Here is a 23555-nt window from a genome sequence, read left to right as displayed (position 1 = left end):
CAGAGCCTTTCACTTGAGGCCAACAAGACTGAAACAAAAAGGACAGAATGTTGTCATTTCATGATAAAATGAACAATATTCAGTCCTCCTATGATATAAGGCATGGGTTGGATTTCATAAAAATATATATAATACAAATAAAAACAGGTTTGTTGAGATATTGCTTGTATCATTCTTGTGCATTCTTTGAACTTTTTTTTCAATGAATGTGATGAATGAGGGAAATTATTTCCTGCAAATTGTTTTAAAAGAACATTGTAAAGTATTTTACCAGCAATGTTAAAAGCACTAATCCACTCCAAGTATAAGATGCACAAACCTCTCTGCAAAGACACACCTCAATGAAACAAGGTGTTAATCCCCTGTATTGAATCCATGTTATCACTGATATAGCCTAGTTGGTGTAAACTAAAGGCTTTCATTATGGATGTTAGGAGCACACTGACATACTTACAGACAGGGGGATGTTTGACACATTCATTAGTCACACAATCCTATTTCTAGACAAGAGAGATGAAAACCTCTAGCGATTACATGGATGAAATATCAGAAGGGGAGTGAGAACATGTTGACAGAGGGATTTACAACTATACTGAACAAAAATATAAATGCAACATGCAACAATTTCAAAGATTTTACTGAGTTACAGTTCATATAAGAACATCAGCCAATTGAAATAAGTTAATTAGTCCCTAATCTATGGATTTCACATGATTGGGAATACAAATATGCATCTGTTGGTCACAAACAATTCTTTTTTTTTTWAAGGTAGGGGCGTGGATCAGAAAACCAGTCAGTATCTGGTGACCACCATTTGCTTCATGCAGCGAGACACATCTGTTACATCTGCTCCTGCCACATCCTCTGCTGCTCATCCTGTGTCTCCTTGACCTGCCGCCACTCCCCCAGTGCTCTCTCCCTCTCTCTGTGTGTGTGTGTGTGTGTGTGTGTGTGTGTGTGTGTGTGTGTGTGTGTGTGTGTGTGTGTGTGTGTGTGTGTGTGTGTGTAGGCGGAGACAGGTGTACTGGAGTCAGAGCAGATCCCCACCAGCTGCAACCTGTTCCATAATCAAGACCTCTACAAATACTCAGTCCTGCCACTTCCACACTGCCAGATTGTAATCTCTGCTCAGTCAGTCTACTGTTCTAGCCGTTTGTTACTATTTAGATTCTGTTGTGCCTGTTTTCCTTGCCTGACACGGTTTTCCTCTCCACTACAGTTCTGCCCGCTCTGACTCTGGTTCCGGTCTCCAGTCCCACATCTCCTCATCCTGCTACTCTGCCCTGGATTCCCCACTCTACTGCTTTCTTGGATTCCCCTCCGGACCTGCTTACCCTGTCCCAACCCCTCTCGCTCCAGCCTCAGCCCCCTGCACTCCATCTTCCACCTGTGTTTGAATAAATACCTTAAATACCTACTTCATCCCAGTCTCCTCGTCTGAGTCTGCTCTTGGGTTTCCCTGTTCCACTCCACGTAACAACATCAGGTTGATCAGACTGCTGATTGTGGCCTGTGGAATGCTGTCCCAGTCCTCTTCAAAGGCTGTGCGATGTTGCTGGATATTGGCGGAAACTGGAACACGCTGTCATACATGTTGATCCAGAGCATCCCAAACATGCTCAACAGGTGACATGTCTGGTGAGTGTACAAACCATGGAAGAAGTGGGACATTTTACGCTTCCAGGAATTGTGTACAGATCCTTACGACATGGGGCTGTGCATCATCATGCTGAAACATGAGGTGATGGCGGTGGATGAATGGTACAACAATGTGCCTCAGGATCTCGTCACGGTATCTCTGCATTCAAATTGCCATCGATAAAATGCAATTGTTTTCGTTGTCCGTAGCGTATGCCTGGTCATACCATAACCCCTCCGCCACCATGGGGAACTCTGTTAACAACGCTGACATCAACAAGCCACTCGCCCACATGACACCATACATGTGTTTTGCAGTTGAGGCCGGTTGGACATACTGCCAAATTCTCTAAAAATCGACATTGGTCGAGAAATAAACATTTAATTATCTGACAACAGCTCTGGTGGACATTGTTGCAGTCTGCATGTCAATTGCACGCTCCCTCAAATTGAGACGTCGGTGGCATTGTGTTGTGTGACAACTGCACGTTTTAGAGTGGACTTTTATTGTCGCCGGCACAAGATGCACCTGTGTAATGATCATCCTGTTTAATCAGCTTCTTGATATGCCACACATGTCAGGTGGATGGATTTTCTTGGAAAAGGTGAAATGCTCACTAACAGGGATGTAAATKATTTTGTGCATATGGAACATTTGAGCTCTTTTATTTCAGCTCATGAAACATGGGACCAACACTTTACATGTTGCGTATATTTTTGTTCAGTGTACATCTTCATTAAAGAAACCAAAACAGATGAATTACAACATAAYATGATGAATTAATGATGATCTACTGTGAAAGGCAGTCTATGGGAATTAAGGAGTTAAGAAAGTAGCACTGCAGGACTATTTGATGAAGGAGTTGAAAGGATTCATCAAGGTTGTAGATAGTTTTGTCCCAATTAGGCTGCATAGCTAAGTCAGTTGTCTTGTTCATGTCACAACTCACAATACATGTTTGAATCTCCAGTGTCATTTGGAGTTTGCAGTGTCCTATTGTTTGTTTATTGTGCATTATTATGGGGATTCATTACTCCATTCTTTAAGACATAAGTAGCACATGCCACATTGCTTTCCATTCTTAGCCTGGTCAGTCAGACTCACCCAAAGCCTGCGATCACGCGGCAGAGCAGGAACATGCCGTAGCCCTGAACGAAGGAGGACAGGAAGGCGAAGAAGCCGTTCACACACATGCAGATGAGCAGACACTGTCTGCGGCCCACCTTGTCTGACATGCCCCCCCAGAAAAACGCTCCCAACATCATCCCCAGGTACACAATACTGCCTGCAGAGAGAGAGAGAGGGGGGGGGGGTGACTTTAGATTTTAACCATGTCTATTTGCACAGCACAAAGCAATTATCAAAGCAATTGTCTTTGGACCTTCAAACAAATCAACAAATAATACTCTGTGAATTTTGACTGTGTAGTTAAGAGAGGCTGCGGAAGCTCTTAAAAGCTAATCCTAATGAACTCATATCGTCTAATGGACCCTTATGCAGAACACAAGTTCAAATATATATATCCCCTGCTATTTTAATATGCAATGTCATAATCACTTCTAGTCCCTCTGTACCTGACATCAGATCCCTGCCAGGAGACTTTTGGTACATCTCAAATGGCACCCTATTTTACAGTGCACTACTTTTGACCAAGGTCCATAAGGCTCTAGTCAAAAGTAGTGCAATATATAGGGAATAGGGTGCCATTTGGAACGCAGCCATTGAGATTCATGGCTCGTCAGAGTGGGCTAGCTGCTAAAGTAAAGGGTGTAAAAGTGTCACAGTAAAGTATGGAGCATCATTAAGGCCCATTAGTGTTGATGATCGTTCGTCAATAAGGACGTTTAATCACTAAATCTGTTGAATGACTCAATCTGTGTTGAATAATACATTTCAATTCTCATGAGGGGAGATGTATAAGTGTTGTTTGGTAGAATAACAACTTGGTAAATCCGGCTCTTTCATGTTAACTTTTGACTGTTAAAGCTATATCTCATGCAGGAACAAGTTGATCCGAACAACAAAGTATCTCTCTCGCCTTGATTCCACTTTTCTTCCAGTTTTGTGTTTAATTACTACACATCCCAAGAGTACACTTCATAAATATTTACACTAAGAACTATAGAATTCCTGTTACATGTAAGAATGCTAAGGAATTACATTAAGATTTACTTTCCCTACCGTAAAACGCAACCCATTCCTATTCTCACTGTGATGTGATGAGTAAATACAGAATGGAATAGACCTGAACCCACTCGTGTAACATAAATCAATGGGATAAAGAGTGTGGTCAGTAATATAGGGTGACTTTAAAAAAGAAGCCTCTGCTCCKTTTTAATGTCTGTAATGTGGAGAGGAATCAATGCCCCAGACAAAACAGCATGGGTTTCCCACACTGATGATCATGATCTTGGTGTCTGACTGGAACACTATGATCCATTCTTCTCTATTATTAACACCAAAGTACTGTTACTGAACTCTGCTCTTCACAAGAGAGTACTCTTCTCAAGCCTTCAAAGTACCCACCTTTAATCATATTGTCCTGGTATGGCCACATAGTCCATTTTGTATGGATTTCTAGGATTACATTATTTAAAGGCTCAGTGCAGTCAACATTTTTATTTTTCTGCTTAATATTTCACACACTAAAATGTTGGAATAATACTGAGAAATTGTAAAAATTGCCAGAAATTTCAGCCTGTTTTGGTGGGATGGAGTTTTGGCCTGCCTGGTAAATTAGTTCATACACCAATAAGAGAGTTTCAAACCTCTGCCAATAACAGCTAGTTTTCAGTTTTCCCCTCCCCACTCAGACCACTCCGACAGTCCTAGCAAAATTCTTGCTTGAGAAATTGCTCTTTGCTAAGAAGCTATTTTTGTTTATTTTGTACAATTTTAACTGAAAACAATCACATTAAAGTACTTAATTGTTACAGAGAAATTATTTGATATTGAGGTTTAAAAAAACAGCATCATGGGACCTTTAAAGTGGAACTAACAGCATTTTTACCCAATTAAATGTTATTAAAATCTATTCATATACACCCCCAGGAAGAATTACTTTTATTTTATTTTATTTTTTTACATTTTCTGWCAAGCCAGCACTTAGATATGGCAATTTTAACATTTTCATAAATTCATACAATGTTTGGGAATTACAGTGCATTCGGAAAGTATTTAGACCCCTTTACTTTTTCCACATTTTCTTACCTTGCAGCCTTATTCGAAGGCTCGATTAAAAAAAACAAAAACATAATCAATCTACACACAATACCCCTAAATAACAAAGCAAAAACTGTTTATTAGAAATTTTTGCAAATGTAAAAAAAAACTGAACTACCACATTTACATAAGTATTCAGAACCTTTGCTCAGTACTTTGTTGAAGCACCTTTGGCCTCTGGCTGAGCCACTCAAAGACATTCAGAGACTTGTCCCGAAGACATTCCTACGTTGTCTTGGCTGTGTGCTTAGGATCGTTGTCCTGTTGGAAGGTGAACCTTCGCCCCAGTCTGATGTCCTGAATGCTCTGGAGCAGGTTTTCATCAAGGATCTTGCTGTACTTTGCGCTGTTCATCTTTCCCTCGATCTTGACTATAGTCTCCAGTCCCTGCCGCTGAAAAACATCCCTACAGCATGATGCTGCCACCAGCATGCTTCACCGTAAGGATGGTGCCAGGTTTCTTTCAGATGTGACACTTGGCATTAAGGCAGAAGAGTTCAATCTTGGTTTCATCAGAGTCTTGGTGGTTCCAAACTTCTTCCATTTAAGAATGATGGAGGCCACTGTGTTCTTGGGGACCTTCAATGCTGCAGAAATATTTTGGTACCCTTCCCCAGATCTGTGCCTTGACACAATCCTGTCTCGGCACTCTACGGACAATTTCTTTGACCTCATGGCTTGGTTTTTGCTCTGACATGCACTGTCAACTGTGGGACCTTATATAGACAGGTGTGTGCCTTTCCAAATCATGTCCAATCAATTGAATTTACCACAGTTGGACTCCAATCAAGTTGTAAAAACAGCTCAAGGATGGAAACAGCTCAATGGAAACAGGATGCACCTGAGCTCAATGTTGAGTCTCATAGCAAAGGGTCTGAATAATTATGTAAATAAGGTATTTGTTTTTTTATTTTATATATATTTCAAAACATTTTGAAAAACCTGTTTTCACTTTGTCATTATGGAGTATTGTGTGTAGAGTGATGAGGACATTTTAGTTTATTTAGTCAATTTTAGAATAAGGCTGTAACGTAACAAAATGTGGAAAAGTGAAGGGGTCTGAAAACCTTCCAAATCCACTGTACATATAGTAAGGTATTTGTGAAAACTCTATAGAAAGCGGCCATGTGTTTGGACAATTAATTGACACTGCAGTAAATAAAACCTAATAAAAACGTCAACGCAGACCGGTGTGCCATAGCCAATCAGAGCTACAGTAGGCCTATAAGCAAATAAGGCATTTACCACATGGGCCTGCCATCATTCACTTTGAACTGGACTGTGTGTTTACAGGCAGTAGAAACAGACTTTAGATAATTAGAACGCATTGGTCAAAAGCCACAAAATACACCTGAATGGATTTCTGAAAATATGTAAATATAACAGGATTCCTCTTACATTTGGGAACTTCACAGTCCTATTGATCAAACAACCTTGAAAAGGTAGGCTTTCTCTCCCTCAGTTATGCACATCAACAACATCGAAAACTAATGCTAGCCAGAGAGAGATGAGCTAAAATCTAATGAGGGAACATTAGATAAACCCACTCAAATGTTTTCAGCTAGTTGGAGATTAAAATTGCACTGATAAACGATGGGGGAAAAGTAGCCTGCTCATCCTTCTGCAGCTTGCCTGCCAATGCATGCTTGTCCCAACCCACATTTTGACAACTGAATGGGAATTTCCCTGCTTGCCCGCACATTTGATATATGCCAAAACAAATTTGATTGACAACTAAGGGTGCCTCCAGAGTTGCCTCCAGGGTGCGCTCTGTCGTTCCTAAATTCAGAGCGTTGTCAGATTGTCCGTTAGTAAATTCAGAGCTACTTCCAGACATAAAATGAGAGAACACCTCCCTCTGGCCATTTTACTTGCCCTAGCAGAGCTGGTTAGGCTGTTTACATGGTATCTAGAGCATTAGTGACTAACTGTGCTGCTGATCACAATTTAATAACTTTTTTGGCCAACATTTACTGACACCGGTCATATTCATCGGGTGTTGCACATTCGTAAATTCCTCAGGTATTTTTGGGGCCTCTGGCACGCTAAGACGAGAAATCGGAGTAGATAGCCAGAGTGAATTTATAAACACAACATGGATTAGTCTTTCAAGTTCAGCATAACTAGCTAGCTAGCAAAGCGATTCACATTTCTTGCTAGCTAACCAAATGACACCTGCATCTCTAGCTGTAGCAGCCAGCTAGCTAATGTTAGGCTCCGTGTTTTTACCTTGCTAAATAAATAGTTACATAAATAGATACACTATCCTATTAGCCACGTTATGACTAACTTGTGATCATTGCCCTTGCTAGTTTGATTGCATTGACATTCCCAGCTGTGTCACAGCCGGCCGTGACCGGGAGACCCGTGAGGCGGCGCACAATTGGCACAGTGTTGTCCGGTTTAGTGGAGGGTTTGGCCAGCCGGGATTTCCTTGTCCCATCGCGCTCAAGCGACTCCTTGTGGTGGGCCGGGCGCCTGCAAGCTGACCTCGGTCGCCAGCTAGACGGTGTTTAGCATGCATTTACTTTTACTAGCATTTAAAAGCAGTTGCAGGCCACGGAAGGAGAGTTGTATGGCATTGAAGATCGTTTGGAGGTTTGTTAACACAGTGTCCAAAGAAGGGCCAGATGTATACAGAATAGTGTTGTCTGTGTAGATGTGGATCAGAGAATCACCAGCAGCAAGAGCGACATCATTGATGTATASAGAYAAYAGWSMSGSSSKGAYWWMWYKKCRSTGMSYCKCCCKRAWAYASWSRSKSAGYMSRSSYSAKKASYSSCRCRSKMWTMWSACACTGAACTCTGTCTGAGAAGTAGTTGATGAACCAGGCGAGGCAGTCATTTGAGATACCAAGGCTATTGAGTCTGCCGATAAGAATGTGGTGATTGACAGAGTCAAAAGCCTTGGCCAGGTCGATGAAGACGGCTGCACAGTACTGTATTTTATCGATGGCGGTTCTGATATCGTTTAGGACCTTGAGCGTGGCTGAGGTGCACCCATGACCAGCTCGGAAACCAGATTGCATAGCGGAGAAGGTACGGTGGGATTGGCTTTTGAAGATGCTTATTTAAGATCGTGTGGAAAGCACTTTTAAAGAGCAACCAGGCATCCTCTACTGACAGGATGAGGTCAATATCCTACCAGGATGGTCTTGACCACCGTGCTGCAGCTCAGTTTCAGGGTCTTGGCAATCTTCTTATAGCCCAGGCCATCTTTATGTATAGCAACAATTATTTTTTTCATATCCTCAGAGAGTTCTTTGCCATGAGGTGCCATGTTGAACTTCCAGTGACCAGTCAGTATGAGGGAATGTGAGAGCGATGACACCAAATTTAACACACCTGCTCCCCATTTACACCTGAGACCTTGTAACACTAACGAGTCACATGACACCGGGGAGGGAAAATGGCTAATTGGGCCCAATTTMGACATTTTCACTTAGGGGTGTACTCACTTTTGTTGCCAGCGGTTTTGACATTAATGGCTGTGTGTTGAGTTATTTTGAGGGGACAGCACATTTACACTGTTATACAAGCTGTACATTCACTACTTGACATTGTGGCAAAGTGTAATTTCTTCAGTGTTGTCACATGAAAAGATATACTCAAATATTTACAAAAATGCGAGGGGTGTACTCACTTTTGTGATATACTGTATATACTGAGATCATGTGACACTTAAATAAAGTCCACCTGTGTGCAATCTAACTAATTATGTGATTTCTGAAGGTAATTGGGGTGAATACATATGCATGCATCACTTTTCAGTTTTTTATTTTTTAGAATTTTTTGAAACAAGTTATTCTTTTAATTTCACTTCACCAATTTGGACTATTTTGTGTACGTCCATTACATGAAATCCAATGCATTTAAAAAATGCATTTAAATTGCAGGTTGTAATGCAACATAATAGGAAAAACATGAAGGGGGATGAATACTTTTGCAAGGAACTGTATATGCTATACAGCCACACATAAAAGCTGTATGACTTCGGACAATATATTTATCATCTTTAACTGTCCAGAATCTAGTCTACGCACTATAGGTTCAATCCCCCTGACTGTCCTGAAGCTCTGTTTATGACCAGGCACTTTGCTAGACGCCAGTTTGCTCCTGGACCAACCCAAGCAATTATTACGCTGCAGCAAACTGGGAGTAGTATTTGACAGAGCATCGAAACAAGACTAGTTACACTTTCGAAAAAGTTTTTAAAAACTAGTGCATTTAAAATCATTACATAAGATAAGAATCTTCATTGCATACATACAGTTGAAGTCGGAAGTTTACATACACCTTAGCCAAATACATTTAAACTCAGTTTTTCACAATTCCTGACATTTAATCCAAGTACAAATTCCCTGTTTTAGGTAATTTAGGATCACTACTTTATTTTAAGAATGTGAAATGTCAGAATAATAGTAGAGAGAATGTTTTATTTCAGCTTTTATTTCTTTCATCACATTCCCAGTGGGTCAGAAGTTTACATATACTCAATTAGTATTTGGTAGCATTGCCTTTAAATTGTTTAACTTGGGTCAAACGTTTCGGGTAGCCTTCCACAAGTTTCCTACAATAAGTTGGGTGAATTTTGGCCCATTCCTCCTGACAGAGCTGGTGTAACCGAGTCAGGTTTGTAAGGCCTCCTTGCTCGCACACGCTTTTTCAGTTCTGCCCACAGATTTTCTATAGGATTGAGGTCAGGGCTTTGTGATGGCCACTCCAATACCTTGACTTTGTTGTCCTTAAGCCATTTTGCCACAACTTTGGAAGTACGCTTGGAGTTATTGTCCATTTGGAAGACCCATTTGCGACCAAGTTTTATCTTCCTGACTGATGTCTTGAGATGTTGCTTCAATGTATCCACATAATTTTACTCCCTCACGAAGCCATCTATTTTGTGAAGTGCACCAGTCCCTCCTGCAGCAAAGCACCCCCACAACATGATGCTGCCACCCCCGTGCTTCACGGTTGGGATGGTGTTCTTCGGCTTGCAAGCCTCCCCCTTTTTCCTACAAATATAACAATGGCCATTATGGCCAAACAGTTCTATTTTTGTTTCATCAGACCAAAAAGTACGATCTTTGTCCCCATGTGCAGTTGCAAACCGTAGTCTGGCTTTTTTATGGCGGCTTTGGGGCAGTGGCTTCTTCCTTGCTGAGCAAACTTTCAGGTTATGTCGATATAGGACTTATTTTACTTTGGATATAGATACTTTTGTACCTGTTTCCTCCAGCATCTTCACAAGGTCCTTTGCTGTTGTTCTGGGATTGATTTGTACTTTTCGCACCAAAGGACGTTCATCTCTAGGAGACAGAATGCATCTCCTTCCTGACCGGTATGACGGCTGCGTGGTCCCATGGTGTTTATACTTGCGTACTATTGTTTGTACAGATGAACGTGGTACCTTCAGGCATTTGGAAATTGCTCCCAAGGATGAACCAGACTTGTGGAGGTCAACAATTTTTTTTATTAAGGTCTTGGCTGATTTCTTTTGATTTTCCCATGATGTCAAGCAAAGAAGCACTGAGTTTGAAGGTAGGCCTTGAAATACATCCGCAGGTACACCTCCAATTGACTCAAATGATGTCAATTAGGCCATCAGAAGCTTCTAAAGCCATGACATAATTTTCTGGAATTTTCCAAGCTGTTTAAAGGCACAGTCAACTTAGTGTATGTAAACTTCTGACCCACTGGAATTGTGATACAGTGAATTATACATGAAATAATCTGTCTATAAACAATTGTTGGAAAGATTACTTGTGTCATGCACCAAGTAGATGTCCTCACCGACTTCCCAAAACTATAGTTTGTTAACAAGAAATGTGTGGAGTGGTTGAAAAACAAGTTTTAATGACTCCAACCTAAGTGTATGTAAACTTCCGACTTCAACTGTATTACACATTATTACTAAATATTATACAGTGCTGCTATACTAAATGACATACAGGAATAAATATGACAAAATAGACATTCACCTGTCATGACGTTGCCTGCGTGGGTATAGCAAACCCCATCCCCCTCTCCCTGCCTCCACTCCTTCAACCCATGCTGTGATCACAGAGAGATGTCGTAAATTCCTGAGAATCTCCCCACCACAAACAGTATTAAGACAGGGGGTAAACTTTCAGGACAAAGGAATTCTCTTCCACCTCACAGAACTTGAGGTACGAACATATTTCATATTCCTGCACAAGTAGGAATGATCGGTGTAAGTCCAGCTATGAACCGGTCCATTTGTCCCCATGTGGGAAACTCAGGAGAGACGGGTTGACCACATTACCATACCGCTGTTTATATAAAATAACCTCAGATATGAGGTTAACATCTGTTTGTTGTATAAAATGAATGAGTGAGTATGATACTGTTTGTATAATTGTGTAATATGATTTTGAACTGTTTATTGAAGGAAAATACAATTGTATTTGTATTTGAACTATTTGGTTGTATTTGAACTAAATCCAAGGACCGCCCCTGAGCCAGTTGGGTCAGAGACCATGGCCACCCCTCTCTGCTATCTGAATAAAAGCCAACTCTTAAGAAATTACCCAGACCATGTTTCTCTCAATCACGAGAGGACAAGGTTGTAGACCAGCTTACCTCGATAACGAGAGGCCAAGGTTTGAGACCAGACTGCGGAATCTTTACCATACCACGTGGTTAACTCTTAAGACGAATGAGAACAAGTCTTTGATATTGACTTCTAGTCTGCAGCTAGGAATTCTGTATCATTGAACGCGAAGAAACAACCGCCGAAACAATCATTCTTTAACGAATGTCCCTCAGAACAATCCACAACGAGACAGAACTTCACTCCAACCAAAACAAACTTTCTCCAACGACCAAGGCGACACACACACTGGACGTAACTATATATATATTGATTGCAATTGTTCCCGAATGAGTGAGCGTTCATTTGTAAGGATTGCTGTCAATTGTTATAATTATGGACTCTGTAGTGAATTCTTAGTCGAACGCAACTTTCCCTTTGTCTAACAGCCCCATGCCGGTTTAGCCCACTAGGGCATATTCCTTCCACCATTTCATGTAACTATTTTAAGTTTGTTTGTTTATGCATTTCTGTGAATTAATTAGTTTAGTAATAAATAAATGATTTAAGACAATTGATGTATGGTGACTCATAGTGAAAGTGGGTTCGTGCAGATACGATTTACGATGTGGAATGAGACTGACGTAAGGTAGAGTAAATAAATCTTTAATTAGAGGACATGTGATCAGATGGAAATACGAAAAGGTAGATTGGGAAATTATAACCTTGTAATCTAATAACTTCCCTGGTGCCCTCGAATTCATAGTTAATTAGTTACGTTATTACTCAAGTGATGCGTAATCCCTAATTATAGGAATCTATGATAAAAACTATAAGTCTTCAATTTAACGATACCAAAGACACGACAACCCCTCAATTAAGACCAGCCTAGAGACAGACAGCCCTGTTTGTCAGAGTGGCTCAGTGCTCCCCATTATCTCAGCCACTCCCTGTCCTGTCATGGCTGATTCACTGGTTAGGACGAGAGAGAGAGGCGACATTGGAGAGAGGGGGGGGGGGGGGGTGTTTGAGAAAGAGAGAGAGAAGATGGTGAGGCAGCTCAAAGACTCTTAACTAAAATTACCTGGAATTCCCTCACTATCAAACTCAGCTGATGTATTGATTTAGCTTGGCTTTATTCAAACCTGCAGGCCAACAGACAGGCAGGTCTATTCACATGTTAGCCTCTGTCACAGGCTTACCCTCACCATCCATAGAGAAGCAAAGTGAGGAAAGCTAAGGCTATTCACATGTGAACACAATTTAAATTTATAGGCTGTGGCCCAGAGGCCTGCTGGAGGGAGAGATAGATGACAGCATGTCTACACAGGTCACATCTAGAATGTCTAGGGGAAGGACAGGGTGAGAGAGAGTCTGTTTCTGGAGGGGAAGAGAGTCTGTGAGAGAGGAGAGTAGCGATGATGAGGTGATCTGTGGCCAAGCAGGAGGTGATAGAAGAGAGCAGGGTCTCTGAAACTACTGACTGTCTGGGTGATTGGGTTTCTTCAACAGGGTGCAACAAGGCTGAGTCTTTGACAGCAAAACACACCCACTACTGCAATTATTTGGGACCAGTGTGGAAGTTTGAACTAAAATGGAGCATGCAGATATTAGGAGCAAACTAAAAGAATACACAGTATTTGAATTGGGACTGGTGAACGGCATGGCAACGAAACTGTGGTACAGCGTCATCAAATAAACACCCTGAGTCAGAACTGCACCAAAGCACTAGCATAGATCCCAGATATGTCCAAACACATTTCCAAAACAGGGAATGTTCAGCAAACACTCAGACACACTCTCTAAAGGGAGAGGCGCTGGAGCTGAGCAGTGCGGCAGAACACACACACAAACACACAGTTAAGTATCATCATTCAGCAGCTCTTGAAAACTAGACAATGAAAGATGAGATGATGAAAGAAAAAGAGTAAAGGGGAGATGATAAGGGCAAATAGAAAATGAGAGGGGAATACTGTAAGTAAATAGAAAAGGGTGGAGAAAATTAGGATGGAGTGAGAGGAGAACGAGGCAGAAGATCTGAAAAAAAGGAAAGGAGTGAAGAATAAGAGAGTGAGAGATAGAGAGGAGGGGAGTTCAGAGAAATAGAGTGTGAGAGGAGTTGAAGAAAGGGAGAGGAGAGATGGATGGAGGGGGAGAGGGATGGAGAAAGAGAGGAAGACCCTAGTGACTGGTGTGGTGGTGGTGTTTGTGCTGTCAGATCCTGAGGAACCCCATGAGAGTGGTGAGAGCGCTCAGCTGCATCATGGCCTCTTTTCCGATTTCACGCTTTGATGCTCTTCGCTCTTAGAGGGGCAAACTGTTTCAGCGCCACACAAAATGCTTGCTCTGTTTTATTCATACAGCATATAGAGGACTACAGCATGCATGTCTGGAGCTAACTCTGTCGATGTGAACAACGGTGGGGTGATTCCCTGTATCTTTCACTGTTTCATTCTCTCACTTTACCTCTTCTCTCATCTCTTTTCTCCTCTATTCTGATCTTTCATTTCCTCTCTGCTTTCTTTCCGTCTGTGCTTCTCTCTCCCCGCTCTTGTTTTTCTGCTTGTGTCCTCCTCTCCTCTTTCTTATATCTTTCCTCTTTCCTTTCCTCCCCTCCCATTCTTCCCCTCTCATCTCCTCCCATCTCCTCACCTCTGCTCTCCTTTTCTTCTCCTCCTCTCCTCCCCTTTTTCCTCTCCTCTCCTTTTCCTTCTTTAGCTCATTTACACTGAGCAGCATGTAATCACATTTGTACTACATCATGTCAGGCTTGATGGGTTTCATGCCCCCTCTTTGCCGGAAGGAAACCACCACCCCCGCAGAAAGAAAGATTGGGGCTCTGACTGATTTTGGTTGGTAGCAAAGATTTCAATAAAATCTTTATGAAAGTATACTTATCTTGGTCTAGGAGTGCAAGCAAAATGGGATATCTCATTCAGCTCAGTAATGCGTCTAAGCTTCCTTGCATTAAGGGTAATGAACAGATAGGCATGAAGTATTTTGATTCAATGAGCGCTCGATAAGACAGCACTATTACACTGATATTGCTGGTGGCTGCAGGTTTCTGTGCCAGCCGCCCAACATGCTCACACTCCCATCGCCCCCTCCCCCACACATTCACACATTACACGCCTCTCTTCCCTACCACACTTCTGCGCTAGTTATTCCGTGTCATTGTAATAATTGCTCCGGCACGTGGCACTGCGATCTCACTGCAGTTTAGCCATGCTCAGCTGCCCCTGCCTGGACCATGCAGATACTCACAGCTGCCACCTACTAGCACCATAGGACAGAGAGACAGAGAGAGAGATTAAAAAATATGTTTGATTATCACATACACCAGAAAGGTGCAGTAAAATGTGTTGTTTACTGGGTCAGCCATACTACTATGGTGCCCCTGAACAAATTAGGGTTAAGTGCCTTGCTCAAGCACCATGGACAGATTTTAGGGAGGGGAGGCAGGTAGAAGAGGGGAAGAGGGAGAGAGATGCAAGAGAGAATAGGAGACTAAAAAAAGGGGAGAACGAAGAAAAAGTGGTTGAGAAAGTAAAGAGCGTACAGAAAGAGAAAAGGAGGAACAGCTAAGAGTGGAAAGTCATAAGAATGAGGTGTTAGGAAGATAAGTCTCTCCTTCCTCTTGCCTCCCTCTCTGCTCCCTTTCCTCCCACATCCCCTTCCCTCTCCCTTTCCTCCCACATCCCCCTTCCTCTCCCTTTCCTCCACATCCCCTTCCCTCTCCCTTTCCTCCCACATCCTCCCTTCCCTCTCCCTCTCCTTTCCTCCCACATCCCCCTTCCCTCTCCGCTCCCTTTCCTCCCACATTCCCCTTTCCCTCTCCGCTCCCTTTCCTCCCACATCCCCCTTCCCTCTCCGCTCTCTTTCCTCCCACATTCCCTTCCCTCTCTGCTCCCTCTCCTCCCACATCCCCCTTCCCTCTCTGCTCCCTCTCATCCCACATCCCTCTCCCTCACTCTCTGCTCCCTCACCTCCCCACATTTCCTCCCTTCTCAACCTCTGCTCCCCTCTCCCTTCCCCACATCTCCTCTCTCTCTCCCCCCATCTCCCTCCTCTCCTCAGCTCATCTCCCCCTCCCTCCCTCTCTGCTCCCTCTCCTCTCCTTCTCCTCTGTTACTTACTTTTTCCTCCCGCCATCCCATTTATCCCTCTTCCTTTCTCCTCCCCTATATCATTCTTTCTTCATTTTCTCTTCACTCGATGCCATTCCTGCCACTCCCCTTTATCCTTCTCTTTTTGCTCACTGTTCTCTCTCTCCTTTTCACCTCCCACTCTAGAACCTCTCATTCCTCCCTCATTCACATGCAGCAGTTAAGATTCCCGTGGGATCTTGTTAGGTCCAAATTGAATTCTGTAATATTTGTTGTGCATCCCGTACAGGCCTTTGTGTTTTTCATATTGCTTTATTCAGTTACACTGGGCTCAGTTTGACCACCCTGCGATGCGAAGCCTCAGTCTCTGGGATGTGATTAATGTTTCCCTGAGATCCGTCTGCATGGAAACTAAGTCTCCTCAAGTGTAACGAACTAACCACCAAACCTATGACCCATGTTGTACTGATACAGAATGTACAGATGTGTAATTAAATATGCTTTTGGTGCTTTTGGTGCTTTTGAAATAGAATGATTTGTGGCCTTTGCAAATTATTTAGTGTATTTGAATCTTAGGCACAATTTATGCTTTGCAGAAAAGAGACAAACACCTAGATAAAGTGAGCCAGTAAAAGTGTTGGCCTACCAGTAAGTTGGCAGTTTGAGACTATACTCATAGCATCATTAACAGAGACATATCACCTATGCTTGGACCACTGAGCTCTACTCAACAGCAATTGAGTTACATGTAGTCTACCTTTTTAATGTAGAATAGATACAGTATTGTCATGGCACCTGTATAGCACATACCCTCTTTACCATTTGTTTACTGTAATTAAGTATAATTATCCTGTAAAAGCCCAATTGGATTCCAACAAGGTCAAAGTAATCATGGAGTGTGTCCACACACACACACACCCACCCAAACAAACAAACCCAATCACGTTCAGCCTAAGTCACCTCATCAGGGGAGGAGCCTCGAGGCAATCAGAGAGGAGTGAGAGGAGAAAGAAAAAGCGAGAGAGATGGAAAAAGAGGGGACATGATTAAGCAAATCAAATTGTATTTGTCACATGCTTCGTAAACAACAGGTGTAGAATTACAGTGAAATGCTTCCTTACGTGCCCTTCCCAACAATGCGTGATGAATAAGGGCGTGGAGCAACATAAGTAGCAGTGCTATGGTTCACTGTGCAGGGGAGTTGAGGGCTGACTGATTCCATGTTTTTACAGTATGACACAGAAAGCCCCTGGACACACATGTAATGTCAGACTTGTTAGTGATGGATTACAGACCTGCAACCATTTGCACTATTGTGGCTCCAAGTTAACACATTGGGAAAACTAGTCCCTCAACACGGGAAAAGAAATCAACATACCATGAAGCTTACCGTATGCTTCCCAGCAGTGGTGTAAAGTACTTAAGTAAAAATACTTTAAAGTACTACTTAAGTAGTTTTGGGTAGTATCTGTACTTTACTTTACTATTTATATTTTTGCCAACTTTTACTTTTACTTCACTACATTCCTAAAGAAAAGTATGTAATTTTTACTCCATACATTTTCCCTGACACCCAAAAGTACTCGTTACATTTTGACAGGAAAATTGTCAAATTCACACACTTATCAAGAGAACATCCCTGGCCATCCCTACTGCCTCTGAACTGGCAGACTCACTAAACACAAATGCTTAATTTGTAAATGATGTCTGCTGGAGTGTGCCCCTGGCTATCCGTCAATAAAAAAAWWWAAAAAATAATGCCATCTGGTTTGCTTAATATATGGAATTCTAAATGGTTTATACTTTTACTTTTGATACTTAAGTACATTTGAGCAGTTCCAAGTACATTTAAAACCAAATACTTTTAGACTTTAACTCAAGTAGAATTTTACTGCGTGACTTTCAGTTTTACTTGAGTCATTTTCTAAAGGTATCTTTACTTTTACTCAAGTTTGACAATTGAGGACTTTTTACACCCAGTCGAAACAGTTTGCGCATATATGACAACATTTTGTGACGTTTTTGTTGATTTTGGTCTTTTTTAGGCAAGTCAAAGTTTGGTAGCCGAAGTCTACGCCCTTTCGTCGGTGACTGGTCAACAGAACTACTTCTAGTAGGAGTAGGAACATGAAGGTTTTGTTGTCATTCAACGAGAGACGACTAGTTTTCATTCACKTGTATTTACTTGAGAAATACGGTTTCCATTAGATAGCACATCCAAAAGTCCAAATTGGCTATATCCTAAAAAATGTATGAAAACTAAAATGTGTTATTTGGTCTTAATTTAAGGTTTGAGTTAGACATACGGTTAGCAGTGTGGTTAATTAGGTTAGGTTTAAAATCATATTTTAATGTGGGACATTTTAGAAATAGGCAGGGTTTATGACTCTGTGGCTGTGGTAACTAGTGACGACCAAGAAATACTGCGCCAAACATCTTAGCTCGACTTCGCTAAACCCCGCCCCAGAAATTTGGGAAACCAATCGCAGTGCTCCAATGGATAGCAACTGTCGTCGGATTTTCCAAATCCTAAATTATAGTTTTGTTACATTGTTTGCTAACTCAGCTGGTTAGCTAAATTAGCTCTCTCAGTCTCATTGACCACCAAATGTTGCTAACGCTAGCTAGCTAGCCACTTAATATAACTTGTTTTCTTAAAATGTATATTAGCTAGCTAAGTTATCAATGTCATGAATACAACTCCCATATGCTGTCGATATCAGGATACGATTGGAGAGCACTAGTTAGCTCCAAAATTGGTTAAAGCTTTGACTGCATGCTGACAATGATTTAATAATTTTACCAGGTTCCCGAAAAGCAATTGTAATGACAGTCCACCATAATATACCCAAGAGTTTCCCGATTGGCAAGGGTAGTCTGTTTAATCAAGAGGGACAAGCAACAGTAATATTGCTTATTTTTTCCTCGTTTCCAAGCAAAGGTCTTTAGGGAGTATGAGAGCACAGACGGTCGCTTTGCCTAGCTGAGGTCTGCTAGGAGCAAACCGAACCTATGTATGTGGATGCCTTTACACTGTACTCTAATCGAATCGAATCAAATGTTATTTGTCACATGCACCGAATACAACAGGTCTACCTTATCGTGAAATTCTTTCATACAAGCCCTTAACCAACAATGCAGCTCAAGAAATAGAGTTAAGAAAATATTTACTAAATAAACTAAAGTATATATATATTTTTAACACAATAAAATAACAATAATGAGGCTATATACAGGCAGTACCGGTACCGAGTCAATGTGAGGGGGTACAGGTTAGTCGGTAATTTGTACATGTAGGTAGGGGTAAAGTGACTATGCATAGATAATAAACAGCGAGTAGCAGCAGTGTAAAAACAAAGGGGGAGCTTGGCCTGTACACACTACCCTCTGTAGCGCCTTGTGTTCATATGCCGAGCAGTTGCCATACCAGGCGGTGATGCAACCGGTCAGGATGCTCTCAATGGTGCAGCTGTAGAACTTTTTGAGGATCTGGGGACCCATGCCAAGTCTTTTCAGTCTCCTGAGGGGGAAAAGGTGTTGTCGTGCCCTCTTCATGACTTGCTTGGCGTGTTTGGACAATGATAGTTTGTTGGTGATGTGGACACCAAGGATCTTGAAACTCTCGACGCGTTCCCCTACAGCCCCATCGATGTGAATGGGGGAGTGTTCGGCCCTCCTTTTCCTGTAGTCCACGATCAGCTCCTTTGTCTTGCTCACGTTGAGGGAGAGGTTATGTGACCTCCACCCTATAGGCTCTGACCTCCACCCTATAGGCTGTCTCATCGTTGTCGGTGATCAGGCCTACCACTGTTGTGCTGTCAGCAAACGATTATTTTTTATTAATCCAAAATATACAATATACTTGCAGTGAAAGCGCTCAACAACTACATCATACCAGTCATCCAACAGACTCCCATTCAGAGCGACACACAGAAGTATACAGGGTCAATGCCCTGCTCAAGGGCATGTCGACAGATCTCCCAAAAGGCCAAAAACGGGGACCCGAACCCTCCAAGATCCCCCCACAGTTCCCCAATAGCTGCCCCTTAACCATCCGAGACCCCTCCCCCATTCCCCCCTCCAAGAATAATAAATAAATAAAAATTTTAATGAATTTAATTCCCCACCCCCAAGATCCACCCACCCACCCCAATGCACCAACAACCAAGACAATTTAATAACCTCTTGAAGCTAGGGGGCAGAATTTTTATGTTTGGAAAAATAACGTTCCCAATGTAAGCTGCCTATTTCTCAGGTCCAGATGCTAGAATATGCATATAATTGACAGAGTAGGATAGAAAACACTCTAAAGTTTCCAAAACTGTCAAAATATTGTTTGTGAGTATAACAGAACTGATTTTGCAGGCGAAAACCTGAGGAAATCCAACCCGGAAGTGACTCTTATTTTGAAAAATCACTGTTCCATTGCCTGCCTTTCGTCCATTTAAAGGGATATCAACCAGATTCCTTTTCCTATGGCTTCCTCGGGGTGTGAACAGTCTTTAGACATAGTTTCAAGCTTTTATTCTGAAAAATGTGCGAGATTTATCAAATCGCGTCAGTGGATAGACGGATGTCCATTAGTGCATGCGCGCGACACTGGTCGCTCGACATTTTCTTTCTCTCCTGTATTGAATAGTTTACAGTCCGGTTGAAATATTATCGATTATTTATGTTAAAAACAACCTGATTGATTATTAAAAACGTTTGACATGTTTCTACAAACTTTACAGATACTATTTGGAATTTTCGTCTGTCGTTCATGACTGCTCGAGCCTGTTGATTTCTGAACATAACGCACCAAACAAATGGAGGTTTTTGGATATAAAAATAATATTTATCGAACAAAAGGAACATTTAATGTGTAACTGGGAGTCTCGTGAGTGCAAAAATCTGAAGATCATCAAAGGTAAGCGATTAATTTTATTGCTTTTCTGGCTTTCGTGACCAATCTACATTGCTGCTAGCTGTTCGTAATGTTTTGTCTAGTGATCGATAAACTCACAAACGCTTGGATTGCTTTCGATGTAAAGCATATTTTCAAAATCTGACACGATAGGTGGATTAACAACAAGCTAAGCTGTGTTTTGGTATATTTCACTTGTGATTTCATGAAAATAAATATTTTTAGCAATTTTTATTTTATTTGGCGCCCTGCAATTCAGCGGTTGTTTACGAAAATGATCCCGTTAAAGGGATCCGTGCACCAAGAGGAAAAAGACAAAGGAAAACAGAAACAACAATGCAAAAAAAAACTAAAGATATCAAGGACGACTACAATCATAGCAGCAAGGCCAATTGTATATGTTTGAGTGCATGTCTGGCACTATTTACATGTGTGTGTGTCCGTGTATGTGTGTATTTGAATGAGAGTGTGTGTATATGCATGTGTACTAACGCCTGCACTGCATCAGCCTCAGGCAAACCGGCATTAGCTGTAAAAACACTGCCCCTCAGTGTCATTCAAACTTACTTTTTATTATGTTTTATTTTGACTTTATTTTTTATACTTTTATCTTTGACCATCATTCTATCTCTCGCCCAGCAACTCCACTCCCACTTCTCTCCAATTCCACATTCCAACCCTCAGCTTCCCTCAGCCTATCCCACCTATCTCTGCTGGCCAACCTCTTTGGATTTCTACGCAACATATTTCTTTCAACTATGCTGTGATGTTTAACGTACAATTTCAATCTATCTAATCGAATAGAATCCACAGATTGCGAGTTGATGATAAATACTTTTACTAAGAGTATTAGTATATTAGTAATTGACTGACCCGGTCTCTCCAGATCTCCTAACAGTACTATTTCTAGGGTCAGTTTTAGATCAATGTTATGCATTTTCTGCTATTCCTGAACCTGTTTCTGGTCTCAGGTTCAGGAATGGCTGAAAATGACAAAATAGTACCAAAATAAATGGTCTATTGATTCTGTATCCTCACAACAGAATCTGCAGAGCTTAGATGATTTTATTCCCCATATATTCAACATTTTGTTGGTGGCAATAATTCTATAATAATAATTTTTGCTGAAAAGCACAAAGTCTTGAATCTTGCATTGTTTTATATATCAACTCATACACCCTGTACCATGGAATCGGTACATCAAAAATCTCTTCCCAACTATTTTGCAATCTGTATGGTACAGTCGCTTTATTTTGTCTGGTTTAGCGTCCCAGATAAAGCAAAATATTTTTTGATCATACGATTTGGAAAACTAATCATCAGGAGTAGGCAGCACCATAAGTAAGTGAGTAAACTGACATATGACTAAGGAGTTAATCAGGGCAATTTTTCCATAAATAGACAGGTATTTACCTCCATGGTTGCAGGACCTTGTTTATCTTTACAAGTTTTCTATTGAAATTCATTGTGGAGAGCTTATTTATATATTTTGTGACATGAATACCAACTATGTCTACTTCACCGTCAGCCCATTTTATAGGTAAACTGCAGGGGAATGTGAAAGTTGTATTTTTTAAAGATCCAATACGTCATATTGTACACTTAACAAAATTAGATTTTAGTCCAGAGAGTACAGAAAAGTTATCTAGATCTTCAATGAGACATTGCAGGGATCTAGCTTGCGGACTTAATATAAAACTTGAGTCATCGGCATACATGGACACCTTTGTTTTTAAGCCTTGGATTTCTAATCCTCTAATGTTGTTATTGGATCTGATTTTAATAGCTAGCATTTTGATGGCCATAACGAATAGATATGGTGTGTCACGTCCTGACCATAGAAAGCCTTTATTTTCTATGGTAGAGTAGGTCAGGGCGTGACAAGGGGGGTTAGTCTAGTTTATATTTTCTATGTGTTTTGGCATGTTGGGGTTTTGTCATGATTCCCAATTAGAGGCAGCTGGCTATCGTTGTCTCTAATTGGGGATCATACTTAAGTAGCATTTTTTACACCTGTGGGTTATGGGATATTGTTTATGTTTAGTTTCCTGTTAGCACTGCATTGTCGTCACAGTTCGTTTATTCTTATTTGTTTAGGTTTTTTCTAAGTTTCACTTTCTCTAATAAAATATGTGGAACTCTACGTACGCTGCGCCTTGGTCCGACCATTATTACAAACAACGTGACATGGTAACATCAGACACCCTTATTTAACTCCTCTTGACAATTCAAAACTCTGAGAAGTAGCCGTTATTTACTATTTTACACCTGGGGTTGCTATACATTACTTTTACCCATTTTATAAGAGAATCACCGAAATTGAAAAAAATCCAGGCATTTATAAATCAAATTCAGTATTACTTTATCAAATGCCTTTTCAAAGTCTGCTATAAATACCAGGCCTGGCTTCTTGGACGTTTCATGATATTCTATTATTTCTAGTAGTTGTCGTATATTATCTCCAATGTATCGTTCATGTAAAAAACCTGTCTGATCAGGATGAACAATACCTGGTAAAACCTTTTTAATTCTGAGTGCTATGCATTTGGCTAGTATTTTTGCATCACAACATTGAAGTGTAAGGGGCCTCCAGTTTTTTAGATAGACTGGGTCTTTATATTTGCCATCTGGGTCTTGTTTTAATAATAGAGAAATCAAACCTCCCTGTTGAGTACCTGACAGACTACTATTTCTATAGGAGTAGTTAAAACAATCTAACAATGGAGCTTTTAGTATATCAAAAAAGGCTCGACCTCTACCTGTATGCCATCAAGCCCCGGGGTTTTTCCATACTGAAAGGATTTAATAGCCTCAAAAAGTTATTCCTCTGTAATTTGGCCTTAGCACTGATCTTTCTGGACATTTTTGTATTATTTGGAAATAATTCCTTACTGTAATCTTCATTCAGTGGGAGGATGAGACGGAAAAGAGAACATCTGCTTAAAATATTTAGCTTCCACTTTTAAAATATCATTCGGCGAATCATAGATGACTCCGTCTTCAGTAACGAGTGTCTGCAAATTCTTTTTGTTAGCGTTCCTGTGTTGGAGATTCAGGAATAATTTTGTGCATTTTTCACCATATTCCATCTACTTTGCTTTATTTTGTAATAGATTACATTAGATCGTTCTTG

At 41.1% G+C, this 23555-nt stretch overlaps 1 protein-coding gene across 2 annotated transcripts in view; it reads right to left on the bottom strand.

The window, feature by feature from the left end:
• Nucleotides 1-23555, bottom strand: part of LOC111957858 (synaptic vesicle glycoprotein 2C-like) — a 57235-nt gene that overhangs the window by 13909 nt on the left and 19771 nt on the right. Inside the window, exons 1-2 of one of the 2 annotated variants that reach the window (XM_070436926.1) lie at nucleotides 10839-10940; nucleotides 2744-2924 (exon numbers count right to left, since the gene is read on the bottom strand). In XM_070436926.1, coding sequence (XP_070293027.1) covers nucleotides 2744-2924; nucleotides 10839-10845 — 188 coding nt within the window. In that variant the 5' untranslated portion in view covers nucleotides 10846-10940. Of the gene's footprint in view, nucleotides 1-2743; nucleotides 2925-10838; nucleotides 10941-23555 lie in introns of those variants that run through there. The other variant, XM_023978903.2, reaches the window with a different exon arrangement.

This window comes from Salvelinus sp. IW2-2015, linkage group LG33, assembly GCF_002910315.2.
Source record: "Salvelinus sp. IW2-2015 linkage group LG33, ASM291031v2, whole genome shotgun sequence".
Lineage (NCBI taxonomy): Eukaryota > Metazoa > Chordata > Actinopteri > Salmoniformes > Salmonidae > Salvelinus > Salvelinus sp. IW2-2015.
Note: the sequence above shows the minus strand (reverse complement) of the source record. Positions and strands in the feature narration are given on the sequence as shown.